Source organism: Melanostigma gelatinosum (assembly GCF_949748355.1).
Source record: "Melanostigma gelatinosum genome assembly, chromosome: 16".
In the NCBI taxonomy this organism is placed as follows: Eukaryota; Metazoa; Chordata; class Actinopteri; order Perciformes; family Zoarcidae; genus Melanostigma; species Melanostigma gelatinosum.
In genome coordinates, this window is record NC_136649.1 from 20,899,209 (window position 1) to 20,925,356 (window position 26,148).

Here is a 26,148-nt window from a genome sequence, read left to right on the forward strand (position 1 = left end):
GAAATTTGTGTTACAGCAGCAAGACACACCAATTAGCAAAGTAACCAAAAATATTAAGTATTAAAAACTGCACAATAGAATAACAGAGTATGACAAATTAAATATCAGAAGATAGAACATATAAGATAAAACAACAAAAATGCACAGTATATACAATGAAATAGAATAGTGTTAAATGATCTGACTAGGTGAAGAACAGTAGTGCAAAAGTCAACCCCAGCAAACAACAGTGAGCAGTGTGTAGTTATATGGAGGATGATCTGGCCAGAGCTGTGTTATTGTAAAGTCGTATTGCAGAAGGCAGGAATGTTCTCCTGTATCTGTCCTTGTGACAGCGGAGCTGCATCAGTCTGGTGGAGAAAGTGCTCCGCTGTCCCTGCAGGAGGCGGTGGAGAGGGTGGTCCGGGTTATCCAGTATGGATAATAGTTTCTTCAGTGTCCTCCTCTCCACCACCTCTTCCAGATTGTCTTGTTTGCAGCCAATGATGGAGCCGGCCTTCTTAACTAGTTTAAGTCTGTTGGTGTCACCGGCTCCAATGCTGCTCCCCCAGCAGACCACGGTGACGTAAAGTGCACTGGCCACAACAGACTGGTAGAACATCTCCAGCATCTTGCTGCACACGTGATGATGATTAATGTCAGAATAGTGGTAATATAAACAACTTAATAAACTGTTTTGTAGTTAAATTGATAATAATGCGTAATCATTTTAGAACTCATAATATGTGAAAGTATAAAGTCGAGTCAAGAAAGTTAAATCAGTTGTTTGTCCATGTTTAAACCAGCAGAGTGAGACCTCTGTGCTTATTTCCTTATTGTTTGTCTCTGGAGAAACCGGCAGAGTGAGAACTCATTACATTTCTCTCCTCTTTGCCTCGCTTGCCACGTCATCAGGCGCTCTGTCACCACCAACAACATCCAACATGGCGGCGTCCGTCCGGGAGAAGCAGAGAGGTTGGTTCAAACTGATATTATTCTTCATTTAATGGTTATTTTTCAGCGGTCGACAGCGAGGGTAACCGCTGGCGGAGAGTTTAAACGACCCACAGAGAGTCAGACCGGAAGAGGTTGATCCGGGACTGTAGCTAAAGCTAACCAGCTAAAGCTAGCTTTAAGGTGCCGCTCGTTGAGCAGATACACTGATTTCATCTCCTCAAACGTCTCTTTGACATTCATATTAATGAACTCACTAAACTGTCATATAGTTAAATGACGGGTTAACCAGCAGCGTAGCTTGTTAGCTAACGCTACTGTTAGCTTGCTAGCTAGGTGAAGCTAGCCTGTTTCTACGGTGAAGAAATCATTCAGCGTAGTGTCTTCAGATGTAAAACTAACTGAGTCAGGACTACAGGACTGTCAGTGAGGTCAAGGTTAATTTACTGTCGTTATACAACACAGGGTGCTGAGGGACATAGGGAACATAGGGCTGAGGGAAAATAGGACAGAGGACACTCATAGGGCTGAGGGAAGAGGGAACACACGGGACAGATGGAACACACAGCACAGAGGGGACATGGTGAACACAGGACAGAGATAGTTTCTCGTAGATAACATGAGGACCCTCTGAAGGATCAGTAGTTCATCCACATGTTGTGTTTCTCTGTTTCTACAGTCGCTCTGAAGCGGATGTTGAACTTCAACGCTCCTCCACTGAAGAACACAGCAGCTGAGCCAGTATGGAAGGTAACAAACGCTCTGTCTCATTAAGTTAAGTACTATGTAGTTCAACTTTTTATTTTAGAGTAGTAAGTTATTACTATGTGTGTGTGTTCAGGTGTTGATATACGACAGGTTTGGTCAGGACATCATCTCCCCTCTGCTGTCCGTCAAAGAGCTGAGAGACATGGGCATCACGCTGCACCTGTAAGAGACTCACCTGTTCACAATAACACCAAGTTAAATCTCTTCATCAGCTCGGTCCTCACAAAGATAGAAAAGCTTGTTTGTAGGTTTAAGTATGACATTTACTTTGTGTGTTTTATTCTTTTCAGTCTGCTTCACTCGGACAGAGATCCGATCCCAGATGTTCCAGCCATCTACTTCATCATGCCCACAGAGGAGAATATCGACAGGATATGCCAGGTACACACAGACAGACGCAATTATTCTGTCTCACTTACGTGTCTCACTTGCATGTCTCATCTGTCTGTCTCACCTGCATGTCTCATCTGTCTGTCTCATCTGCGTGTCTCACTTGCGTGTCTCACTTGCGTATCTCACCCGCGTGTCTCACCTGTCTGTCTCACCTGCATGTCTCACCTGCGTGTCTCATCTGTCTGTCTCACTTGCGTGTCTCACCTGTCTGTCTAACCTGTCCTTCTCACTACAGGCACAAGAACATCATGAAAAACTTTTTTTTTTCTGCGACAAATCAACCAGCAGTGAATATTAAAGACTTCATAAAATTACTTTATAGTTTTAAACATAACTGTTGCTGCTCCATTAACAATATTTACATATATTTTAAATATAAATTCTCATCCTGTTCTGAATTTATTTGTTTTTAAAATTCTATAAATCTTTTTAAAAACAATAATTTTATCATGAATAAGAGAAGAGTATTGATAAGAGCAGCTCATAGTAGTACTAACGTCCTCTCTCTACCTGAAGGCCACCATAGTTTGTAAAAGGGGAGGGGCTTAGCTGAGGGATATTTAGTTAGGTGCAATCTGCCACCTAGAGGGCTGCAAAAAGTTTTTTATTTAAGTTTTGCATCAGTCAGTTGTTTAACAAGCTCCAATAAGCAGAAGACGACACTCAGCTAGCCGCTAGCCTGTAGCGAAAGTTATGGATATGTTTTTAAAAAGAAAAAATGAAGAAGACAGTGGTGCGATACCACCCCAAAAGTCTAAATGTGTGCGCGAGTACAATCCTGACTTTCTTAAGTACGGCTTTGTGAACGGAGGCAACGAGGCAGAGCCGAGGGCTCAGTGTGTGGAATGTGGGCTAATGCTATCAAACGAAGCACTGGAGCCTTCAACAATAAAGCGACACCAAGCGATGAAACATCCAACGTTCGTGGGAAAGCCTGTTGGGCTTCTTGTTTTGTATGCACAGCACGCACAGCAAGTCCGCTACTCACACACCACGTCTTCGACCATATATACTTAGTTTTTGCAATTTGCAAAGGCTAAAAATAAAAGGAAAATAATATAATATCAAAATATAAAGGGAGAAACACCTTTAGTGTGTCAGAATATCATTTGGTTACCATGTGTCCATTTGGGTCTCCAAATATCCTTTTAGAGCTCCGCCTGGATCTCTTCATGGAAGAAACACTGTAGAATGGTCATACTTTGTCCAATCTTCTTCACATGTGAGGCAGTTGTTCACTGATAGTGTAGTTACAGCCCTATACTGTCCTTTACCTGTACAGATACAGCCACAGACAGTTATTTATACTGAAAGATACTTTTTTATTTTTACTGACTCCAAAGGCCCACTGCTCTGTTTCTGTATGACCTGCAGGTGTTCTGACACTTTTGATGCATATAGTCAGAGCGGTTCAGAAGCTACAGCCATTTCAATTTGGGTATGTCATTTTAGGCGGTTTTGCTCCAAAATAGGGTAAACGGGTAACAATATAGTTATTGAATACAAATCAAACCAAGAGTGAGATCAATTGGTTAAACTAATGGTGTTCATATTTGAATGGGCCCCGGGACACTTTGTACTTGAAAAGTTGGGCCCCGAGGTCAAAAAGGTTAAGAACCCCTGCTCGAAAGCCATGTCGGCCAATCACGCAAAGAAGAAGGTGAAGATTTGTGGCCAATCAGAAGCCTGAAAGACGTCGTTAGCAGAAGGCTACAGAGGTGAATTAGTGACAATCAATTGAAATTAATAATAATGATTTATTTTTGGTTCAGGACCTGAGGAACCAGCTGTACGAGTCCTACTTCCTCAACTTCATCTCGGCCATCAGCAGAAGTAAACTGGAGGACGTCGCCAGCGCTGCTCTGGCCGCTAACGCTGTCGCACAAGTCACCAAGGTTAGCATGGTTAGCATGGTTACTCTGTATTATCTGACACCATCAGAGTATTATTATCATTATTATTATTATCATGTTGGAGTGCCAGAGATCCTCAGAGTTAGAGATCACAACTATATTTATGTCTATGAATTGTGTGTGTTTGTGTCTCAGGTGTATGATCAGTACCTGAACTTCATCACTCTGGAAGACGACATGTTTACCCTCTGCCATCTAAACAAGGAGCTCATCTCCTACCATGGTAACACACACACAGCTCCAAAACACAAAGGATTATGGGTAGAGTGAGGTGGAATAAAAAGCCATTATTCAAACATTACTACAACTCTGTCCAATAAACAAGCTGCGCCTGAGTCATGTGACCCTTTCTTTACTCCTGAATGGCTCCCGATTGGTCCATTTGAATCCAGTTGAACCCAAACAAACTACAGACAACATTAGTCCGTCTCCTCAGTCTCACTTACTTGTCTCACCTTTGTTTCTGACCTGCATGTCTCCCCTGCAGCCATCAACAGAGCAGACCTCAAGGACACGGACATGGAGGCCATCATGGACACCATCGTGGACAGTCTGTTCTGTTTCTTCGTCACTCTGGGTGAGTTAGTCTCTCTGGGTGAGTGAGAGTCTCTCTGGGTGAGTGAGAGTCTCTCTGGGTGAGTGAGAGTCTCTCTGGGTGAGTTAGAGTCTCTCTGGGTGAGTTAGTCTCTCTGGGTGAGTTAGTCTCTCTGGGTGAGTTAGAGTCTCTCTGGGTGAGTTAGTCTCTCTGGGTGAGTTAGTCTCTCTGGGTGAGTTAGTCTCTCTGGGTGAGTTAGAGTCTCTCTGAGTGAGTTAGAGTCTCTGGGTGAGTTAGAGTCTCTCTGAGTGAGTTAGAGTCTCTGGGTGAGTTAGAGTCTCTCTGGGTGAGTTAGTGTCTCGCTGGGTGAGTTAGTCTCTCTGGGTGAGTTAGAGTCTCTCTGGGTGAGTTAGTGTCTCTCTGGGTGAGTTAGTCTCTCTGGGTGAGTTAGAGTCTCTCTGGGGGAGTTAGAGTCTCTCTGGGGGAGTTCGTCTCTCTGGGTGAGTTAGTCTCTCTGGGTGAGTTAGAGTCTCTCTGGGGGAGTTCGTCTCTCTGGGGGAGTTAGAGTCTCTCTGGGTGAGCTAGAGTCTCTCTGGGGGAGTTCGTGTCTCTCTGGGTGATTAGAGTTTGGTGATGAATAAAGAAGCACCCTGATTTCTCTATTTAACCCTTTTGAGTTATTGAACAAATGATTGAACTATGATTTAAGTCTATGTTTAGATTAGAGCAGCTTTCTACCACAAAGACATAACACATCATCAGGTTTCATAAAGAACAAACTAACTTATCTCAGGCAGGAATTAACCTTTTCTCAGTGTAGTTTCTGTCCACCAGGGGGAGGTGTTACCTCACTGTCACACTGATTCTCCTGGTTTAAAGTCTTTCTTCTTCTACAGGTTTATGATTGATATGAATGTATTTAAAGGGTTGTTGTCTTGTTTCTTCTTCTACAGGTTTATGGATGATATGACTGTATTCAAAGGGTTGTTGTTGTTGTCTTGTTTCTTCTTCAGGTGCAGTGCCGATCATTCGTTGTCCCCGTGGAAACGCAGCAGAGATGGTCGCCGTGGTGAGTTCACGCTGGCCTCAGTCGATCTGATTGGTTCAATGATGTCGGAACAAAAACTCTGATACAAGCAGACATGTTTGTAGTTTTTACACCTTTGTCTCCACCAAACTGACGTTCCGTTTAAACTAGGAAATGTAATAAAGTACTACTTCCTCCAAATGTTTTGATATATAACTTATTGATCTTATTGTTGTTGTTTGGTGATGTGATGATATTTACGTTCCCTTTATAACACTTTAGCTTTAAAATGTATTCCATTACTAATTTATGGTAAAATGGCGTCAATATGATGAAGCGCCTTCATTTTATCTGCTACTTCATTTAAAGATCTTCCTTTCTAATGAACAGTTTATCAATACAATTTTCAGAAACTTTACTATCTATATATATCATAACATATATGATAATGTATATATAAATAATATATTATAATATCTATTTTAATATAATATCTATTATTTATATTTATTTGTTCTTCTGACCGTGGTTCTGTGTGTTGTAGAAGTTGGACAAGAAGCTCCGTGAGAACCTGCGGGACGCCAGAAACAGTCTCTTCACCGGAGACAACATGGCCGCCGGACAGTTCAGGTAAACAGTGTGGGGGTCATGGGGAAACTCCACTTCCCATAGTGCAGTGCTCTGTGTGGTGATGTAATGATTCTCCTCTCCAGTTTCCAGAGGCCTCTGTTCGTCCTGGCCGACCGTAACGTGGACATGGCCACGCCCCTCCACCACACTTGGACCTATCAGGCGCTGATCCACGACGTCCTGGTGAGCTGTCAATCATACACATTAAAATGTTATAAATAACGACGACCAAAGGGTTTTTACAAACACTGACTCACATTTAGTTTATCTGTCTGACTTCCTGTCTGTGTCTCTCAGCCCCAATCCCATTGGTTCCTACTGCAAACCTAATACAGCTGGTCTTTGTAGTTTTTAATCAAACAAACAGGAGGAAATGGAGACTTTGGGGTCTATTTTCTGCGGCGGATTAATCCACATGTGGTGCATTCGTGAGTACTCATTAGGAGACCCACTCACAGCTGGTTAGAGTTCAACATGAAGATTTATTTTGACTTTATTTTAGAAAACTGAGACGGAAACATTGACCAGTTCCTCTTTAAATACATTTAACACAAACAAAGCAGCAGCTGCTCCTGTTTGGAGTTTAAAGAGCAGAACCCTTCGTTTACACACACGTGTGTGTGTGTGTGTGTGTGTGTGTGTGTGTGTGTGTGTGTGTGTGTGTGGGTGTCAGGGATCTTCAAAGGTACACACACACACTCACACACACTCTCTCTCACACACACCCACATGTAGAGCCAGAGCGCTGTCAGCTGCTGAGGTTACTGATGACAGCACTGGAATTTGGAGCCACATGGATGTGTTACGTAACACGTCATCAGTCTCTGACACACACACTCTTACTGGCACCAGCAGAGTAAATCCGGCAAAGTTAAAGGTTTAATAATATGTAACGTTTCCTCATTAAAACGTCTATAAACGAGCAGGCCTGTGTTAAATGTGTTGAGTTGTGTTCTTAGTTTATCACAAATGTTTCCAACACTTCACACCAGACACATCTGTAATTTAATCCACATCAAGGTTTTATTCTTTCATCTTTCAGGACAAATTGTCCTTCAGAGGAACAAAATTCAGCTGGTTAGTAATTCTACTGACTATTACCAATGTTTGAGACGCTAAAACATCGATATGATGCACGACATAAACAAATATATGTCATCAGGAGCCACACATTATATTTGTTTTTGGGCCTTGATCCAGGTTATTTATGACTGATATCTGCTGGTACCAAGTCTCCTCTGATACATAAGAATATTTACATCAATATACATCAGAATATTTACATCAATATACATGAGAATATTTATATCAATATCCATGAGAATATTTACATCAATATACATAAGAAAATTTACATATTGGTGTAAATATTTGTATATAGGCAAGGCAAGTTTATTTGTACAGCACATTTCAACAACAAGGTAATTCAAAGTGCTTCACATAAAACCATTAAAAGCATCAAAACATAAGGCAAAAGAAAAGGAGATTTAAAAACAATTAAAGAAACGGTGTAAGAAATAAAATTCAGCAGTAAAATGCAGAAATGCAGGAAATTGATTGATATATTAATTGAATGTGGTTCAATTAAAGGCAGCAGCAAACAGAAAAGTCTTCAATCTTGATTTAAATGAGCTGAGGGTCTCAGCAGACCTGCAGCTTTCTGGGACTTTGTTCCAGATATGTGGAGCAGAAAAACTGAACGCTGCTTCTCCATGTTTAGTTCTGACTCTGGGAACAGAAAGTAGACCGGTCCCAGACGACCTGAGGGGTCGGGATGGTTCATAAGGTAGCAGCAGATCACAGATGTATTTTGGCCCTAAACCATTCAGTGCTTTGTAAACCAACAGCAGGATTTTAAAGTCAATTCTTTGTTGGACAGGAAGCCAGTGCAAAGACCTCAGAACTGGAGTGATGTGATCCACCCTCCTGGTCTTAGTGAGGACTCGAGCTGCAGCGTTCTGAATCAGCTGCAGCTTTCTGACGGACTTTTTACAGAGACCTGTAAACACACCGTTACAGTAGTCCAGTCTGCTGAAGATAAATGCGTGGACAAGTTTTTCCAAATCCTGTTGAGACATAAGTCCTCTAATCCTTGATATATTCTTCAGGTGATAGAAGGCTGATTTTGTAATTGTCTTGATATGGCTGTTCAGGTTGAGGTCTGAATCCATAACTACACCTAGATTTCTGGCTTGGTTTGTGGGTTTTAACATCAGTGACTGAAGCTGAGTCACTCAGGTATAGTTCCATCATTGTTCAAAGTCAAAGAATAAGTTTGTTAGTTTTAATGAATAAATATATTTTAAAATCAAGTACATTTCTCTGGCATTTATAGTTTTCTACTGTACCGAAACGTACCGAACCGTGGCTCCACTGTATCGTACCGAACATGTATGTATGTATGTATGTATGTATGTATGTGAATATTTACATCACCATTTACATCAACATACATGAACCAGTCGTAGAGAGAAACGTGTTGCTGCATCAGAGTCATGAAAATAAAACTTAAAATTGAAGATGTTTTGGAAACGGGTGACATAACTCTCCGCCATCTTTTTTTAATTTAGTTTTTAATGTCTGGTCCAGAATCCAGACCCTGATCTGGTTTCTGTTGTGGCCCCTTTATGCCAGCTTTCTGTCTCTCTCTTTCTCTCTCCTATAAACTAGTCCAGAGTCTGAGCTCACCCGTCTACTTCCCAGCAGGGCTCTCATCCCTGGTCTGTTCCCATGATAACAGTGATATTTTGATCCACTTGGGTGTCTTCGGTCTGGACCTCGTCCCAGATATCCTGCACACTGCAGCGCTCTCTGGGCTTGAATCTGTTGGTGTCGGATCTGTTTTTATTTTCATTAGGTGTCTGAGGATCTCCTCCAGGACTTTAGGGCCGTAAACTGAAGTGTCTTTTTACTTTGGATTCAGTGCGTTTAAGAAGACTTAAAGAGCAGATTTAGGTCATTAAATGCAGGAAAAACAAGTAATAACACAGAGAGGGGCATCAGCTGCACTACAGCCAACCTTTATGGAAGTGTGTGTGTGTTTTGTAGGATTACCAGCTGAACAGGGTGGTGATGGAGGAGGGGATGGGGGCGGAGCCATCTCCCGCCGGCGCCAGACCAAAGAAGAAGAACAGAAAGACCTATGACCTGACTGCTGCCGACAAGTTCTGGCAGAAACATAAGGGCAGGTGAGTTCTTTAAATGAGGCTTTAATCATTGGGTCCTTATCAGTTCATCCGGCAGTCTTTCAGAAACCCAAATAAAAATGTTTCTGCTGACATTCACGTCCTTGAGTACATTTAAGTTTTTTTTTTTTTTAATTCACACCTTGACAATGATTATTTCTTACCAGCGTTGACTGTCTTATCTCCATATTAATGTAGGACGCCGCTGCAGAGATGTTGCTGACTAACGTTAGCCAAACAAAGGGAAAATGCTAATTTAGTTAATTTTCAAACAGAGTAACAAGTATAAAGGCTATAAAGGTCTGGATTTACAGGTGGCTAACATTAGCCATCATGACTATTATTAAATATAATTCGTATTAGTTTCTGGTTGGTTAGTTATTGATAACACAAATGCTCTATTTCAGTTCATGTAGGATGGTACCGGCTTGGCACCAATGTGGGTTCAGTTCCCTCTTGAGTAGGTTCTCTGGGTCTGGGGTTAGGGTCTGTTTGGCTCCACCCCATTTTGGATTTGGTCTGATTGTTCTTGTGTCTATTTGAAAAAGGTCTGACTGTCTGCGGGTCCCTTTCGGATCAGGACAATATTGAAAATTTGTCTTCACCTCATGCTCAGTTTGACATTCGATCAACAATTCTCGCACCCTGAAACATTTCTAATTTGTGTAGTTGTGATTAATCAACACACATGAAGATCATTCTACATACAAAAAGACACAATTATCTCATAATAGGCATTAAGTGCAGCTAACAACATCATAAGTGAAATCTATATGCTGATGATATCTTATTGTACTTGACGAACTCTTTTGTCCAACCGGAGTGTTGATGTTTGGGACAAACCCTTCAGGTTTTGTTGTTGATGCATGTTTTTAAAGTCAGAAGCTCATTTATTGGTTTGGTCTTGTTGTGTTTCAGTCCATTCCCAGAGGTGGCGGAGTCGGTCCAGGAGGAGCTGGACACTTACAGAGCCCAGGAGGACGAGGTCAAACGCCTGAAGTGCATCATGGTGAGACGCACACATCATGGTAGTCAATGTGGTCAACAAATGGCTTGTAGTTAACAAGTCGAACCTCAAGTCCAAGTCAGAGGTCACATTTGAGTCACAAATCGGTCGTTTTCAGGGTTCAATGTTGACATCCGAGTCAGTGAAGTCAGGTTCAAGTCCCAGAGTTAATGTGTCCAAGTCTTTAAAGGTGATATTTAAACCCTCAAGAGCTTTTCAGAGTCCCTGAAGTCATGTCCAAGTCATCAAGACAATGTCCAAGTCTCTAAAGGTGATATTTAAACCCTCAAGAGCTTTTCAGTCCTAGGGGTCACTTTTTAGTCCCTGAGTCCAACTCGTCAAGTTGGTTCCAGTTGATCCCAGTTCGGTATTGTTTGCTCATGTTGTTTTGTGTCTGCAGGGTTTAGAGGGAGAAGATGAAGGAGCCATCAGCATGCTGTCAGACAACACAGCCAAACTCACCTCTGCTGTCAGGTACTGATCACCACAGAGTAGTTGAGTTATTTTACCATTCGATTACACTTACATGTCTGTAAAGAGAACATACTCTCTATACGTCTCTGGTAGAGACCTGTCAATCACCGTGTAGCCCCGCCCAAAAGCATCCCCTGCTTTATAGTCTATTTGACTCTAAATGGACCACAATGTACTAAATGAACATCATGCTGTGTTGAAGAAGACTTGAAACTAGAGATTGAGACCATAAACTCATGTTTACAATGTTTACTGAGGTAATAAATCAAGAGAGAAGTAGTCATTTTCTCATAGACTTCTATACAACCAGAGGAGTCGCCCCCTGGTGGACAGTAGAGAGAATGCAGCTTTAACACATGAAGCTTTGACTTCATTCAGCAGAACCTTTACAATCTTTAGTTTCTTTTATACAACTACCAAGATCAATTTTTATAGGGCCAAAGGAACAGACAGATATTTTTATGAGAAACATAAAAACTGCTGTTGAAAGTCAAATCAGGTCTTAAAGCTGTGCAGAGAGAATTACTTTATTTCCTCTTTGAACAGCCTGTTAAAATAATAACATTGAATAACTGTTTTTGTGGAGAAGTGACTTCCAGTAAGTTTCCCTTCAACAAATCCCCAAACAAAAATCCATCAGACCACGCTGTGCCTGAGAATCCCTCTTTTTTTTTTTTTTTTACTTAATTTCCCCCTTCAGTGTAAACCTTCTCAGGTTCATCAATAAGGACAGATGAGCACAGAGCCAGGGAAAATTTGTTTTTGTTTTCCACCATCACAACATCTGTAACCATGAAACTGTGACAGAGACTCAAAACAACCTGCTGCTCAAAGAATTAAATTTAACTGTAAAAAGGGATTTACAGATGTGTTTGTGGTGACGTGTTGGAGTTTTCTTATCGTGGCCCTGGGATCAATTTCTAAGTGATCTAAATACTTTTCTCTCCTCTGAACCGCAGGCTGTTTTGGGGCATTTTTTTGGCTCCTGTCACATTTCTCTCTGTGGTCTTGATTTTCCCTTCAAAATAAAAGTCCTGCTCCTCTATAGAAACAGAACCATCAGGACTAGAAGTATAGAGAACTAGAACATGTCTTTAGTGTAGAATAAGAGTTATAATGACATCAATCCTTAAAAAGAAAAAACGCTCTCCTCTCTCCTCTCCTCTCCTTTCTCCTCTCTCCTCTCTGCTCTGTGTTCACTTCCTGAAGTTCAGTCTTCAGAGTTTCTCTGATTTGTTGTCACATGACTGTTGGTCTCCAATGAATCAATCATGACTTGATAGTTTCACTGAGGAGCTCACAATTTAATGTTTTTACACAATGTGGTTAAAGTGAACGCTTTATTAGTGGAGAGATTTATAATGAGAACATGAAGAATACAATGTTTTTGATGAAATATGATTTTAAGCTTCATTTCTGACTGAAGCCCTCATCACACATGATGTGTTCAAGGACCGATAACGTTTTATTTTAGCTATGAAAGGTGTAGTTTTAGCGATTGTTTGAAGGAGCTGAAACCCAATGCCTGTTTCACTTCTGCCTCTTGTGGCCAAAATGAGTATTACAACAACAACAACTGTTTCACAGATGGATAAAATACTTTATCCTGACAAAACCCTTTTTTTCACCTGTTCTTAAGACATAAACACAGAAAAGAAAACTATTTAGATCAGACTAAGGAAATGGATCAACAGAATTCATATTCTATCCTCTCTGGGCTTCCGTAGATTTTGACTCCAGATGAAAGTGTTGAGGTGTTTGTTAGAAGTTGCTCTTGTGTTGCAGCTCTCTGCCTGAGCTGCTGGAGAAGAAGAGGCTGATCGACCTGCACACCAACGTGGCCACGGCCGTCCTCGACCACATCAAGGTACCACACGCTGCCGACCAATCACACGGCTCCATTCCATCACATGGGTTCATCATTACTGACCTCAGCCAGTTCCAGCAGTACTAGTACAGGATGTATACAGCAGTACTAGTACACGATGTATACAGCAGTACTAGTACACGATGTATACAGCAGTACTAGTACACGACGTATACAGCAGTATTTGTACACATTATATACAGCAGTATTAGTACAGATTATAAAGCAGTATTAGCACACAGTTTATACAGTAGTATTATTTCACAGTTTATACAGTAGTATTAGTACACAGTTTATACAGTAGTATTAGTACACAGTTTATACAGTAACTTGATGCTGTTTGTGTCTTCAGAGTCGTAAACTGGACGTTTACTTTGAGTACGAAGAGAAACTGATGAGCAAGTCAACTTTAGACAAATCTCTGCTGGACATCATCAGTGACCCCGACGGTACACACACACACACAGTCTTGTACTTTATTTAATTTATAAAATGTATACATTAAATGTATTTAATTTCAGTAAAATAACAAATTAAAGTGTCTTTAAATGTTTGCGTTTATCAGCCGGAACCCCCGAAGACAAAATGAGACTTTTCCTCATCTACTACATCACTGCTCAGCAGGTTCCTTCAGAGGTATCACACACACACACACACACACACACACACACACACACACACACACACACACACACACACACACACACACACACACACACACACACACACACACAAATGAAGAAACACCCTGCAGCCAATCAGAATCCAGTATTCACCCAGATCATGGTGGACAATAATATAAAGCATACTTTGATTTATATTCAGTATTAATTATCTCAATATGCAAATTAACTGAAGTTATCAAACGAATGTATTGGAGTAGAAGTGTATGGTACACAGTGGAAATACTCAGAGTACCTCAAAATTGTAGTTACATATATAACTACAGTAAACAGTATAACTAATATCACTGAGTAAAAGTACAGCTTCTTTTCGTTATGATGAGGAACGTGTTTTCATTTCAAATCAGTTCCGCTTTGTATTCTCCAACAATGTGAGTGTGTCCAAACCGCTGCTGTGGCGAATGTGTTCAGAAGTGGTTTACTGGAGCTGTCATTGTGTAATGAACTGGGACCACAGACCAGTGTGAGTCACGGAAACCAGTGACTGAACCACAACCGGAGCCACTTGGCTCTTGTGTCTCAATTGTTCTCTTAAAGCTGAGCCTCATCTGTGAAAGACCTTCAGGAGAAGTTCACCTTTAAACACAAAGAGCATTGGTTGGTTGGTTGGGCAGTAGGTTGGTTGATTAGTTAGGTGGATGGGTGGTTTGGGTTGGTTAGGTGGTTGGTTGGGTAGGTGGTTGGTTGGTTGCGTGGTTAGGTTCATACCTGCAAAACTGTCACTTTTCGGTGAAATTCACCGTTTTGAGTGAAAAATACATCATCCACGTGAATCGTGTAGATCCGTAGAGTTGTTTTTTTTTAGGGGGGGGGGGGGGGGGGGGGGGTTTCAACTGGCCAGCCAGCGTTTCTCAGATTAGAGTCATACGAGGGGAAAAGGTGATGTCGTGATCTTCGCAATAAAACATCGTTGATGTGTCGAGTCTTGGCCAATCAGCGGTCAGATGTCTACAGCGTCTTCATTTCCAGCTATGCTAAATGCAGCCTCTGCTCCAAGGAGATAAAGTACAGCAACAAGGGCTCACGTGTCCTCATCACACTGTACACACCGTTCACTGTAATGACCACAGCCAGTGTACGAACAGTCCCAACAGTCCCACGTTGCTCCCAAGAACTCTGAAGTAATGAGAGGGTTAAGGTGCCTGTACCTTAATTTCGGCGGGTTGTAATGCAGAGGTGTGTATAGATCACAGCTATTATTTTACTCTTGATAAATTACTTTAGCCAGAGTAGATTATCATTTTCATTTAAATAATTTAACTGGATTGAATGCATATTAATTGCAAATAGAAGATAGGCCACAATTCTAACAGCTTTAGAGTAACAGTGGAAGTTAATATGGTTTGGTTAGGTGGTTGGGGTCGTGTGGCTTGGTTAGATGGTTAGGTGGTTGGTTGGTTTGGTTCGGTGGTTGGTTAGGTGGTTGGGGTCGTGTGGCTTGGTTAGGTTAGGTGGTTGGTTAGGTGGTTGGGGTCGTGTGGCTTGGTTAGGTTAGGTGGGTGGTTAGGTGGTTGGGGTCGTGTGGCTTGGTTAGGTTAGGTGGGTGGTTACGTGGTCGGGGTTGGGTGGCTTGGTTAGGTGGTTGGTTGGTTTGGTTAGGTGGTTGGGGTCGTGTGGCTTGGTTAGATGGTTAGGTGGTTGGGGTCGTGTGGCTTGGTTAGATGGTTAGGTGGTTGGTTTGGTTAGGTGGTTGGGGTTGTGTGGCTTGGTTAGGTTAGGTGGATGGTTAGGTGGTTGGGGTCGTGTGGCTTGGTTAGATGGTTAGGTGGTTGGGGTTGTGTGGCTTGGTTAGGTTAGGTGGATGGTTAGGTGGTTGGGGTCGTGTGGCTTGGTTAGATGGTTAGGTGGTTGGTTGGTTTGGTTAGGTGGTTGGGGTTGTGTGGCTTGGTTAGGTTAGGTGGATGGTTAGGTGGTTGGGGTCGTGTGGCTTGGTTAGATGGTTAGGTGGTTGGTTGGTTTGGTTAGGTGGTTGGGGTCGTGTGGCTTGGTTAGGTTAGGTGGATGGTTAGGTGGTTGGGGTTGTGTGGCTTGGTTAGGTGGTTAGGTGGTTGGTTAGGTGGTTGGGGTTGTGTGGCTTGGTTAGGTGGTTTGGGTCGTGTGGCTTGGTTAGGTGGTTGGTTGGTTTGGTTAGGTGGTTTGGGTCGTGTGGCTTGGTTAGGTTAGGTGGATGGTTAGGTGGTTGGGGTCGTGTGGCTTGGTTAGGTTAGGTGGATGGTTAGGTGGTTGGGGTTGTGTGGCTTGGTTAGGTGGTTAGGTGGTTGGTTAGGTGGTTGGGGTTGTGTGGCTTGGTTAGGTGGTTTGGGTCGTGTGGCTTGGTTAGGTGGTTGGTTGGTTTGGTTAGGTGGTTGGGGTTGTGTGGCTTGGTTAGATGGTTAGGTGGGTGGTTAGGTGGTTTGGGTCGTGTGGCTTGGTTAGATGGTTAGGTGGGTGGTTAGGTGGTTGGTTGGTTTGGTTAGGTGGTTGGGGTTGTGTGGCTTGGTTAGATGGTTAGGTGGGTGGTTAGGTGGTTTGGGTCGTGTGGCTTGGTTAGATGGTCGTACAAGGTGTGGGAGCATTTCACACTTAATAAATTGAAAAAGTGTGTTCATTGCAAGATATGCATAAGCGACATAATATGGCACGGGAGCACCACGGTGATGATTCAGTTTGTGAGTGTAGTGTGGAGAACAAGTTCTGACGTTCAAACAAATCCTGTTAAGTTTTCTGATTTGTATTTTTCTTTATTTTTTATAAATTATTTATTGTTCTGACAGCTCAGGTCCCTTTAAATTAAAATATACATATTTTTGTTCACATGCATGTTTTTTGTGTTAGTCCATTTGTTTTTTTGTTTTTTAATTATTACTTTAGCAGCTCAGGGATGTTCAAGGAGCAACCTGTTTGTGCACTTTCTGAAAAACAGTTCTGTTTTTGAACAAAGGGTTGGAAATTAATGCTTTTTTTGTTTGTTTTTCTTTTATCCGATTAATCGATTAATCGAAAAAATAATCACCCGATTAATCGATTATTAAAATAATCGTTAGTTGCAGCCCGAAATCAAACAAACTAAGAGTCACTCTGCGTCTCAGAAGACAGACCTCCAGTTCTTCCCGTGGGTTTTGGCAGAAGGTATAAATGGATTAAACAGATGTAAAAACCTCATGACACTGGAAACGATGGACTCGTTTTGGACGGTGCTTCTTCTTCTTGGCTCTAGGTTCATGATGAGCCGTTATGATAGAACAAAGATGATTGAAACCATGCTCCCCGAGACTCGGTCAGACCTGGATCAGGTCTGGTTTGGCAGAAAATGCCTCCCGTCCTTTATGAAGTGACAGCGACTGTGATTGTTATTAGTTTCAGTTTGCTGCTAAAGATCTAATTGACCAGGAGGTCAGTCTTAGTGGTGGAATGGATGGAGTAGTGGTTTAATAACACAGATTAACGTTAACCATCAGAGTGTAAATAAAGTTTTAATGTTAACCATCACAGGGTAAATAAAGTTTTAACGTCATTAACCATCAGAGTGTAAATAAAGTTTTAACGTTAACCATCACAGTGTAAATAAAGTTTTAACGTCATTAACCATCAGTGTAAATAAAGTTTTAACGTTAACCATCAGAGTGTAAATAAAGTTTTAACGTTAACCATCACAGTGTAAATAAAGTTTTAACGTCATTAACCGTCAGAGTGTAAATAAAGTTTTAACATTAACCATCAGAGTGTAAATAAAGTTTTACCGTTAACCATCAGAGTGTAAATAAAGTTTTAACGTTAACCATCAGAGTGTAAATTAAGTTTTAACGTTAACCATCAGGGTGTAAATAAAGTTTTACTGACTCAGTAGAACATGTGTTTCTAGTCTCTGATCTCTGATAATGTTTCATTGTAAACAACCAATCAGTGTTTAAACCAACAGGAGGAGAGCTAGTAACGTTAGCAGCACCGCTAACGGCTAACCAACGAAGGTTCACTTCAGTTACATTATGATGCCTTCAGGCTCTGCTCAGTGAACATGAGTACTGGCTGAAGGTACATTATAACGTTATCATGATCTGTTCACATGTGATCTGTAAAATGTAGTTTTAATCCAGTAGTTTGAAGGAGACGTTTTCACATGAATATAAAATAGATATTAGAGATGAATTATGAGCTGTTTAACTTCCTAACAAGCTCTAAGCACATTATTACACATCATTAATAATAGTGACAATACCAGCTGCTATAAGAAAATATTATAAGACAATAAAAAGTAAGTTCTTTAGCATGTTTAGACAATGTTTGCACTCATTCCCATGAACTCCAGAAAGTATTTCAATCAATCATGACCAGAGAACTTTAGCCCCAAAGGTTCAGAAGCAGTCATCAGTGGCTCCAGGAGAGTTCTGCTGCTCCACCTGCAGAACGACTCGGAACAATCCACCTCCGTTAGTCAGTGACATCAGCTTTTGGGACGGAGAGGTTTTCACTCGGATACACATCTCAGCTTTTCCTCCATTTGACTTGGTAAACATAGCGTGAATGTTAGCATGCTAACAAGCTAATATGCTAAACATTACGTACCATAAGTCGTGCTCGTGGTGTCTCTTCTTCCACAGACGGACTGCTTGTCTCATATATTCAGCTTGTTAAGACGCTGCTGTGGTTTTAAGAGTTTCTCTCTTTCAGATCGTGATCTTAAGTGTTTGATCTCTTCTTGTTACTTGATTTGTGTTTCAGTCTGACTTGGATCAGTATAAGACGGCTCTGTTGGACGCAGGCTGCGACCTTTCACCTCTCAACTACATCAAGCAGTGGAAGTAAGTCTGTTGTTTTAACTTTTATATTTGTGAACCAGACTCTCCACTGAAACAACTGGATTGTCCCATAGTCGTATAAAACCTCAGCTAGAAGAGAGCAGGTGACCGTAACGAGTCGTCTCACTTCTGAAGAATTCATTATAAATGAATTAAATCATGTTTCTGACGTCAATGAAAGTGTTGAGTCATTCTGGTTTCCTCCCATCTTTTCCAGGGCGTTTACCAAGATGGCCGCCACCCCGGCTAACTACGGCAACAGTGGAGTCAAACCCATGGGGTAAAAAAAACAAAACAGTTTCACACTCGGTGTCTTTAACAGTAGATTTTTAGATCACATCCCTTTTTAATTTTTAAAACCTTCATGTTTTTATTTATTATTTCATGACTTGTGAAATCAGTTGTTTTTATTTTTATATCGTCTGTTTTAGTCCCATTTAGATTTCATCACTTTTAAATAACAAACACTCAGTTAGCTGTTTATTAACACAACAGTCCTTCATTTACATCCTAACATTTACTATCCTTCACGCTTTCTCAGCTCTTTTCTTACAACAACACTTCTATTAGAACGCTTGTTTTGTGAATGGAGTTTGGATCCTTTAGTGCTATGCTAACATTGTAGCTGCTCCATCAACCCTTCAAATAACGTCGCCTCAGCATAAATACGGCTGCGACATTGTACGTACCATAGTCTGATTTATACATGTATATTATATATACACATGGTTTTGTCTGGTCTGTGTACTAATACGTGGTATCGTACTTTTTATGTCAACGTGAGCACAATGTGACGGATGAAAGCAGTTGAAGTGTTTGTTGGTCATTCAATAAAAGTTAAAATTAGCTGAAGCGTTAATTGAGTCTCTAAAAACACGTCATCACCTATAACTAGTAGGTTTTACAGTATAATATTAGTCGCCGTAGTATTAGTATTAGTAGTAGTGGAAGTGTTAGTGGTACTCTTTGTAGTGCCAGAGACATCAGCAGATGGTTTACAGGAATATCAGCATTCATATCTTAATGTCTGTATGTGTATTTACGCTTTCAATCGAAACAGGACTTTTCTTCAGAATACCAGATTAACCCTCTCCTCCTCCTCCTCCTCCTCCTCCTCCTCCTCCCCCCCCCCCACCCCCCCCTCCCCAGTCTGTTCTCCAGAGTGATGAACAGTGGTTCCCAGCTGGTGATGGAGGGAGTGAAGAACCTGGTGCTCAAACAACATGTGAGTGAACTGATGATGACTTTGTGGCTCCGATGCTTCACAGCCTGAAGGACTCGTTAGATGTTTGATGATGTTTTAAAGAGTCACACGAACTAACTGACCAGAAACTCCTGAGTTCTGAGGTCAAATCACTGCTTTTATGAATGAAGTCTGGTGTTTGATGAGAGCAGGAAGGTAAACATCCTAAATATAGCTGATGTACTTTCTTCAAGGCATCTAACGTTCATAAAATTCATAAAATACAATGAAAAACATATTTCGTAGTAGTTGGGTGAAAGTAGTTTTTCACCCATCTTTTCTTAGATTACACAGGTGTGATTTCGATGGACTCTGGTTTTCAGTCACTTCACCAAAATCTGTGATTCTCACTTTTCTATTAGTTCAGGTGTTTTGAAGTGTCTGTCTGAGGCACACAGAGATGAACCGCTGTGGACGTCTTTTAGCCAAATAGAACTACAACCGAACCGAACCACCAGCTACTCTAAAGTCACTGTTGTGTTCACATTAAACCGGTGAAAGTCTTCTGAATACAGCGTCATTCAAACTGACATTGATTCTATTCAGTGAAAAAAGGTTTTCTCAGCTACTTTAAAAACAGGTGACATTATTAAGTGTTTGTTGTTGTAATACTCATTCTGTCCACAAGAGGCACCACTACCTCATGCTCTTAACGAGACTGAAGCCAGTTTAAAAGAACACGACGTATATGTGTTGTGTGTTACGTTAGGTAGATAAGAACATGAGGTAGTGGTGCACTTCAGCCTCGTGTGGACAGAATGAGCACTACAACAACCAGAAAGGCTTCCGTACTGATTTAATGTGACACCCAAACACATGATCTGTGTTCCAGAACCTTCCCGTCACTCGGATCCTGGACAACCTGATGGAGATGAAGTCCAACCCTGTGAGTTTGTTTCTCTTCTCTCACTCGTCTTATTATTTATTCCATATTTTACCAACATTTAGCCGGTGGAGTCTGGTGTTACTCTGTATGTGTGTTACTTTATCGTTTAGCTCTCAGCTCATTGGTTCAGACGGTTTCATCGTTCATGAAACAGCTGGTCTCTGTAGCTTTTAATCAGACAAGCAAACTGTGATGAGTTGAGACTATTTTATACCCCACATACAGTGATGAGGAGATTATATCACCAACACACACTCACACAAAGACACACACAGAAACACACACTGTGCAGGTTTCTCAGTGTCTACAGTTACAGACGACCAACAAAGATCCTGTTGTTGTGAACCTGGAAGAGGAGACAGGACTGGGAGGAAGATGAAAGAAGTGTGTGTGTGTGTGTGATGGGGATTATGATTCTTGCCGTAATCAAGCAGCCTCAGTCTGTATACATCAAATAAACCATGGAGACAGTTTTTATGATGTATATTCACATATTTATCATATAAACTGTCAGAACCAGCTGACGGTGTTTTTAACTGGAGAGACGCTGCTCGTTTCAGATCCAGAACAAATGAATCAGCTGTTTGTCTCTTTGATCTTTCAGGAAACAGACGACTATCGATACTTTGACCCAAAGATGCTGCGAGGCAGCGAGAGGTACCACTCTGACTCATCTTTATCATCTTTTGTTTAACTCTCAGTAACTTCTAGAGAGTTGGGTAATGGCTCTTCTTCTTCTTCTTCTTCTTCTTCAGCTCCATTCCAAGGAACAAGAACCCGTTTCAGGAGGTGAGTTCAGTCAGTTATTATTTAATTTAGTTAATTCATCTTCACATACAAGCTTTACCGTTTATCTCCTGATGAGTGTCGACTGTTGTTCGGTCATAACTAATGAATAATTATAATAATTTAAATGTTAACAATGTCCTAACCTTTGTGAAACTAATAGACGTTAATAATAGAAAACAAACCAGAAACGTTACATTGAAAGGTCATAATTAAATCATAATTAAGTCATAATTAAATCGTTTGTCTGCTCTCAATATCTGTTAAAATGTCCAATAATTCTTTCTTTAAGATAAATACATAACATGAATAAAACATTAAAAACAAATATTTGGTTATGAAAGAAATGTGAGCATGAAAGGTTCAGGGTTGAGAAACAGACTTGCAGTGCATGATGGGTAATGTTGTTGTTGTAACAGTGTGGATGTGTTTCAGGCCATCGTGTTCGTGGTGGGAGGAGGAAACTACATCGAGTACCAGAACCTGGTGGACTACGCCAAGGTACTGTAGTACTGCTAGTACTACTGCAAGATACTCTGATTATTCTGTGTACAATTAGTTAGAAATGTGTCACGTCTGTTGTTATGAAGTTGATCAGACAACGTCTCTGGTGTCGACCTGTCAATCACCGTGTAGCCCCGCCCTAAAGCATCCCCTGCTTTATGGTCTGTGTGACTCTAAATGGACCATAATGTACTAAATGAACATCATGCTGTATTGAAGAAGACTTGAAACTCGAGATTGAGACATAAACTCATGTTTACAATGTTTACTGAGGTAATAAATCAAGAGAGAAGTAGAGTCATTTTCTCATAGACTTCTATACAACCAGAGGAGTCGCCCCCTGGTGGACACTAGAGAGAATGCAGGTTTAACACATGAAGCTTTGACTTCTCTTTAAAGAACTGGAGGTTGATGACTCAGTGAATTAGTTTTGTTTACCTTCACAGACTCTGTTCTCTGTTTTCAGGTCAAACAGGGAAAGAAGGTCGTTTATGGCTGCAGTGAACTCTCCAACGCTGCTCAGTTCACCAAACAGGTGAGACGCAACACCTGTCCTCTTCATCACCCGTCCTCCCGTCGCTCACCTGTCTTGTACTCGGTCCACCCTCTGACCTCTGACCGCTTCCTTTGTCTCCACAGCTCTCCCAGCTCGGTCAGAAGTGACGACTCCACCGATATGTGAATCTCTCTCTCCATCTCTGACCTCTTTATTCCAGATGTTTTGTATTAAACTCTTCTGTAAAAAAAAAAATGGACTAAACACTTCCTGTCTTCATTGTGATTTCTGTCTCTTCCACTCAGCACTAATAAAGCTAAATAAAAACAGTCTCGGCCTCTTTCTCCGTCTTTCCCACGAAGCTCTCTGAGATGGTTGAAGAACTGATTTCAGGTGATTCAGAATCAACGTGACGTCTTTCTTCTTCATCTGTTTGTATGTTTTTGGAGTTTGTTTGTGAGCTCTGTAACTTCACCTGTACAGAGAGGTGACTAAATTAACATTAAGCGTTTTGAAGCGCTTCAACTTTCCGCCTCATTTAACCTTCGACTGTTTTTATCCTGCAGACGAACTGGAAAAATCTGTCAACTGAGAGGACGAGTGTGTGGTACTACACACACACACACACACCATCCATCACTTTAAAGGCAGCCTGGCTCAGTGTGGTTCAGCTCTGCTGCCATGTTGCTCAAACACCCAAAAAAAACAAGGAGATCGATTCGAGGATTATGTCACCGTGGCATTTTAATCTGTGTGTGTGACTTCATAGGTTGGCCTCCTGATGTTATTTCCACGAGGCCCTGATAGAAGAAAACGAATACAAGTTTAACTAAACTTCAATTAAACGCTAGATTCATGTAATTTAGCTCAAATAGTAAAAGTGTAGTTTAGAGATGATAAATTGGATTTAGGTTAAAACTTAATGTTACTGCGAAGAACTTTTATCTTGTGTTGATTCTGGTGGTCCCTGTGGACTAAAGTGGTAGTCCTGGGTCTGGTTCTCCCGTGCCTCCCTTCCCTCCAGCGGGTCCAGCAATACGTCCTGGGTTTCCAGCAGTGTGGTGTCGGCTCCCAGAGAGGAGAAGCTCTGCTCCTGGAGGAGGCAACGACGCTGCTGCTGCTGCTGGGAACTGAGCTCTCCTGCTCCCTCCGGAGCTCTGGGTCTGTCCACGGTGGACCGGTCTCTGCTGGAGTATCTGGGTCTGTCCACGGTGGACCGGTCTCTGCTGGAGGATCTGGGTCTGTCCACGGTGGACCGGTCTCTGCTGGAGGATCTGGGTCTGTCCACGGTGGACCGGTCTCTGCTGGAGGATCTGGGTCTGTCCACGGTGGACCGGTCTCTGCTGGAGGATCTGTTGTATTGTTTCTACTGCAGAGACCACACACACACTCACACACAGAGTTAATCCCAGCTCGGTGTCGGTGATGTCGACCCTCTTATGTTGACTTTTTGACCCGTGAGCTGAAATAATGAGGAAGAGGAACAGGAGGTAAAAAATGAAAAACATGGGATAAAAGGAGGAGAATAGCTGGTTTAAAATCTTATAGAAATTCCATTAATTTGTCTTTTTAATGGGATAATTATTGGATAAAATATTGAATTGTTATATTTTAAAGAGTAAAGTTTATAGAATAAGTTAATTTATTCCATTAAAATAAATAAATTATATAATTTGTTAATTTATTCAATAATTAATACCAACTGCTAAATTGATGACAAATGAAGTCGCAGCTTTCATTTTTTCTTGTCACACACACACACACACACTTGTGACTGTCAGCAGCTGCTGATCAACGTGGGAGTTCAGTTTTAATGTGCTGGATGAGAGGAAACCTTAATTAAATGTTAACACCAATGTTCATATTTAATCAACTGGAACAATAAAGTTTTAGTGAAGAAAAGATTCAGGCGAGATCAGAGAGATAAAGAGGACAGCAGTGAGGACAGATAAATGGAACCTGTCCTGTTTTGACGCCACTTTGTCTCCACAGAAAACAAGAGCAGAGCGATCAATAAAACGCTGCTACAGCTGTTACTATAGTGTGTATATGTGTATATATATATATATATATATATATATATATATAGATATATATAGATATATATATATATTAGGGGTGCAACAGTTCACAAAATCCACGGTTGGGTTCGGTACGATACAGTGGAGCCACGGTTCGGTACGTTTCGGTTCAGTAGAAAACTATAAATGCCAGAGAAATGTACTTGATTTTAAAATACATTTATTCATTAAAACTAACAAAGTTATTCTTTGACTTTGAACAATGATGGAACTATACCTGAGTGACTCATCTTCTGGGGTGTCTTCTTAGCAACACATAAGCATAAAAAACAAAAACTGCTCCTTAATGTTATGTAGTATTGTTACTTACATCTTGTATTGTTACTTACATCTTGCAAAAGAGATTTTTAATCTCAATGGGACTACCTGGTTAAATAAAGGTTGTTAAATTAGTTTCTTTTTTAATTCAAATGTATTGTCATGCGTACCGAACCGTGAGTCTCGTACCGAACGGTTCAATGCGAATACGCGTATTGTTCCACCCCTAATATATATATATATACATATATAGAGAATATAAAAAGAGCCCACACAGATCCTTGACCGAGGTGACTTGAACTCAGCAAGCATGGACGTTGAGCACTTTTTATTGTTATTATCCGAAACATCTCAAGTTTCAGGTTTGCTGGTTACTCCGGTTCTTCCTCGTATTATCTACTGTTCATCGACTGTTACTGTATGTACTTGTTGTGTTGAAAGCTTTCCCCTCATCGCAGTGATAAGCAGTGTAAAGTTCTCAGGCTTTTATTGTGAAAGGTGAGAATGGACGTTGTGTGGCTTTAATGATCTCATCGTTACGTTTTTATGTCCACAGGCTTCTTGTAGCTTTTGACTTTCTATGAAAGAAGCAGATATTTTCTAAAACAGTTGATGATTTAACCAGCAGAGTTTCACGTTCGTCAGAAACGTAAAGAGCTCCAGCTGTGAGTCACTTCCTGTTGTCCACAGGAACCAGACTTTCATGTCTGGAAACTCAGAACAGCTTCAATCAAATGGGAAACGTGTTGTTGAGGAGCTGAGACCTGAAACAGACTCACAAATACAGTGTAGTTTGTTTTATCTATTGTATTCATACTAGCTTATTGCACTTATTGTATTCATATTAGTTTGTGGCACTTATTGCATGAGTTTGTTTCTGCACTGTACGTTGGCTCTGGTTTATGCTCTTAGATGCTTGCTTGAAGAAAGGAGATGCACTTGTGACTTCTGGTGACTGGTTATTCTCTCGAAAACCGATGTTGAATACACTTATTGTAAGTCGCTTTGGATAAAAGCGTCTGCTAAATGACTGTAATGTACTGTAATGTTTTCCATCTGAAACAAGTTGATAGTAATCTGCCCACAGAGATGTTTCTTAAGCATTGTTCTCGTGTATACTTCATATCTTTTTATCTGTGTCTCTCGATGAAAGCCTTTCAGAAAATGTCCTCCCTCTCTGCAGAAACATTCCTCCTCCAGACATTTTCTTGTTCGCCCTTCTCATTTTACCGGCGGCCGGCTGGGAGCTGGCCAAAGCTGAATTCCTGACCGCTGCTGTCTGGTGATCCTGTACAGGTACCTCCACACAGGTAACGTTACCTGAGCCGGCCGTCCACGGTGAGAAGAGCTTCAGAGGTGATAGAACGAGGCCAACATGACGAGTCCTGCAGCGATGAGTCGTCAATACGTGCCAGAAACCTTTGTGGAAGATATAATATCAGGTTTTGTTTTGGTGCAAAGCAAATTCAACACTCAGGTTTTGAAGGCTACATTCAACTAATTTGACTATTTTTGTCTAGAATAAAGTCAGAAACATTCCTTGTCAAACCTTTTCACTCAAAACACCAGATTTTTCTTCAGAACAATTTGCTGAGAAAATTACAAAAACTGAATAAACACACCTGCAGAATATTTGCGGAAATATGTTTAACCAATGAAATGATTCGTTCCTCCCTGATCCTCAGAGGGTTTTGTTGAGACTCAT

At 41.2% G+C, this 26,148-nt stretch overlaps 1 protein-coding gene across 1 annotated transcript; it reads left to right on the top strand.

The window, feature by feature from the left end:
• Window positions 1-891: 891 nt before the first annotated feature.
• scfd1 (sec1 family domain containing 1) lies at window positions 892-22,434 on the top strand. The gene is made up of 25 exons (XM_079286521.1): window positions 892-954; window positions 1,613-1,683; window positions 1,775-1,863; window positions 1,992-2,082; window positions 3,867-3,989; window positions 4,143-4,230; window positions 4,495-4,584; window positions 5,556-5,611; window positions 6,114-6,199; window positions 6,283-6,382; window positions 9,248-9,387; window positions 10,303-10,393; window positions 10,791-10,864; window positions 12,650-12,731; window positions 13,084-13,180; window positions 13,297-13,367; window positions 18,113-18,192; window positions 18,407-18,469; window positions 19,339-19,414; window positions 20,265-20,318; window positions 20,923-20,975; window positions 21,074-21,107; window positions 21,540-21,605; window positions 22,075-22,143; window positions 22,248-22,434. The coding sequence occupies exons 1-25, from the start codon at window positions 924-926 to the stop codon at window positions 22,269-22,271; spliced, it is 1,899 nt and encodes a 632-aa protein (XP_079142647.1). The 5' UTR covers window positions 892-923; the 3' UTR covers window positions 22,272-22,434.
• The last annotated feature ends 3,714 nt before the right edge of the window (window positions 22,435-26,148 follow it).

What these genes read in the sequence shown, in the direction of transcription:
- scfd1 (XM_079286521.1), top strand. Translation starts at nt 924, where the DNA reads ATGGCGGCGTCCGTCCGGGAGAAGCAGAGAG. An exon ending in TGGAGATGAAGTCCAACCCT is followed by an intron (nt 20,319 to 20,922) that starts GTGAGTTTGTTT and finishes TTGATCTTTCAG; the next exon opens with GAAACAGACGACTATCGATA. An exon ending in ACAAGAACCCGTTTCAGGAG is followed by an intron (nt 21,108 to 21,539) that starts GTGAGTTCAGTC and finishes GATGTGTTTCAG; the next exon opens with GCCATCGTGTTCGTGGTGGG.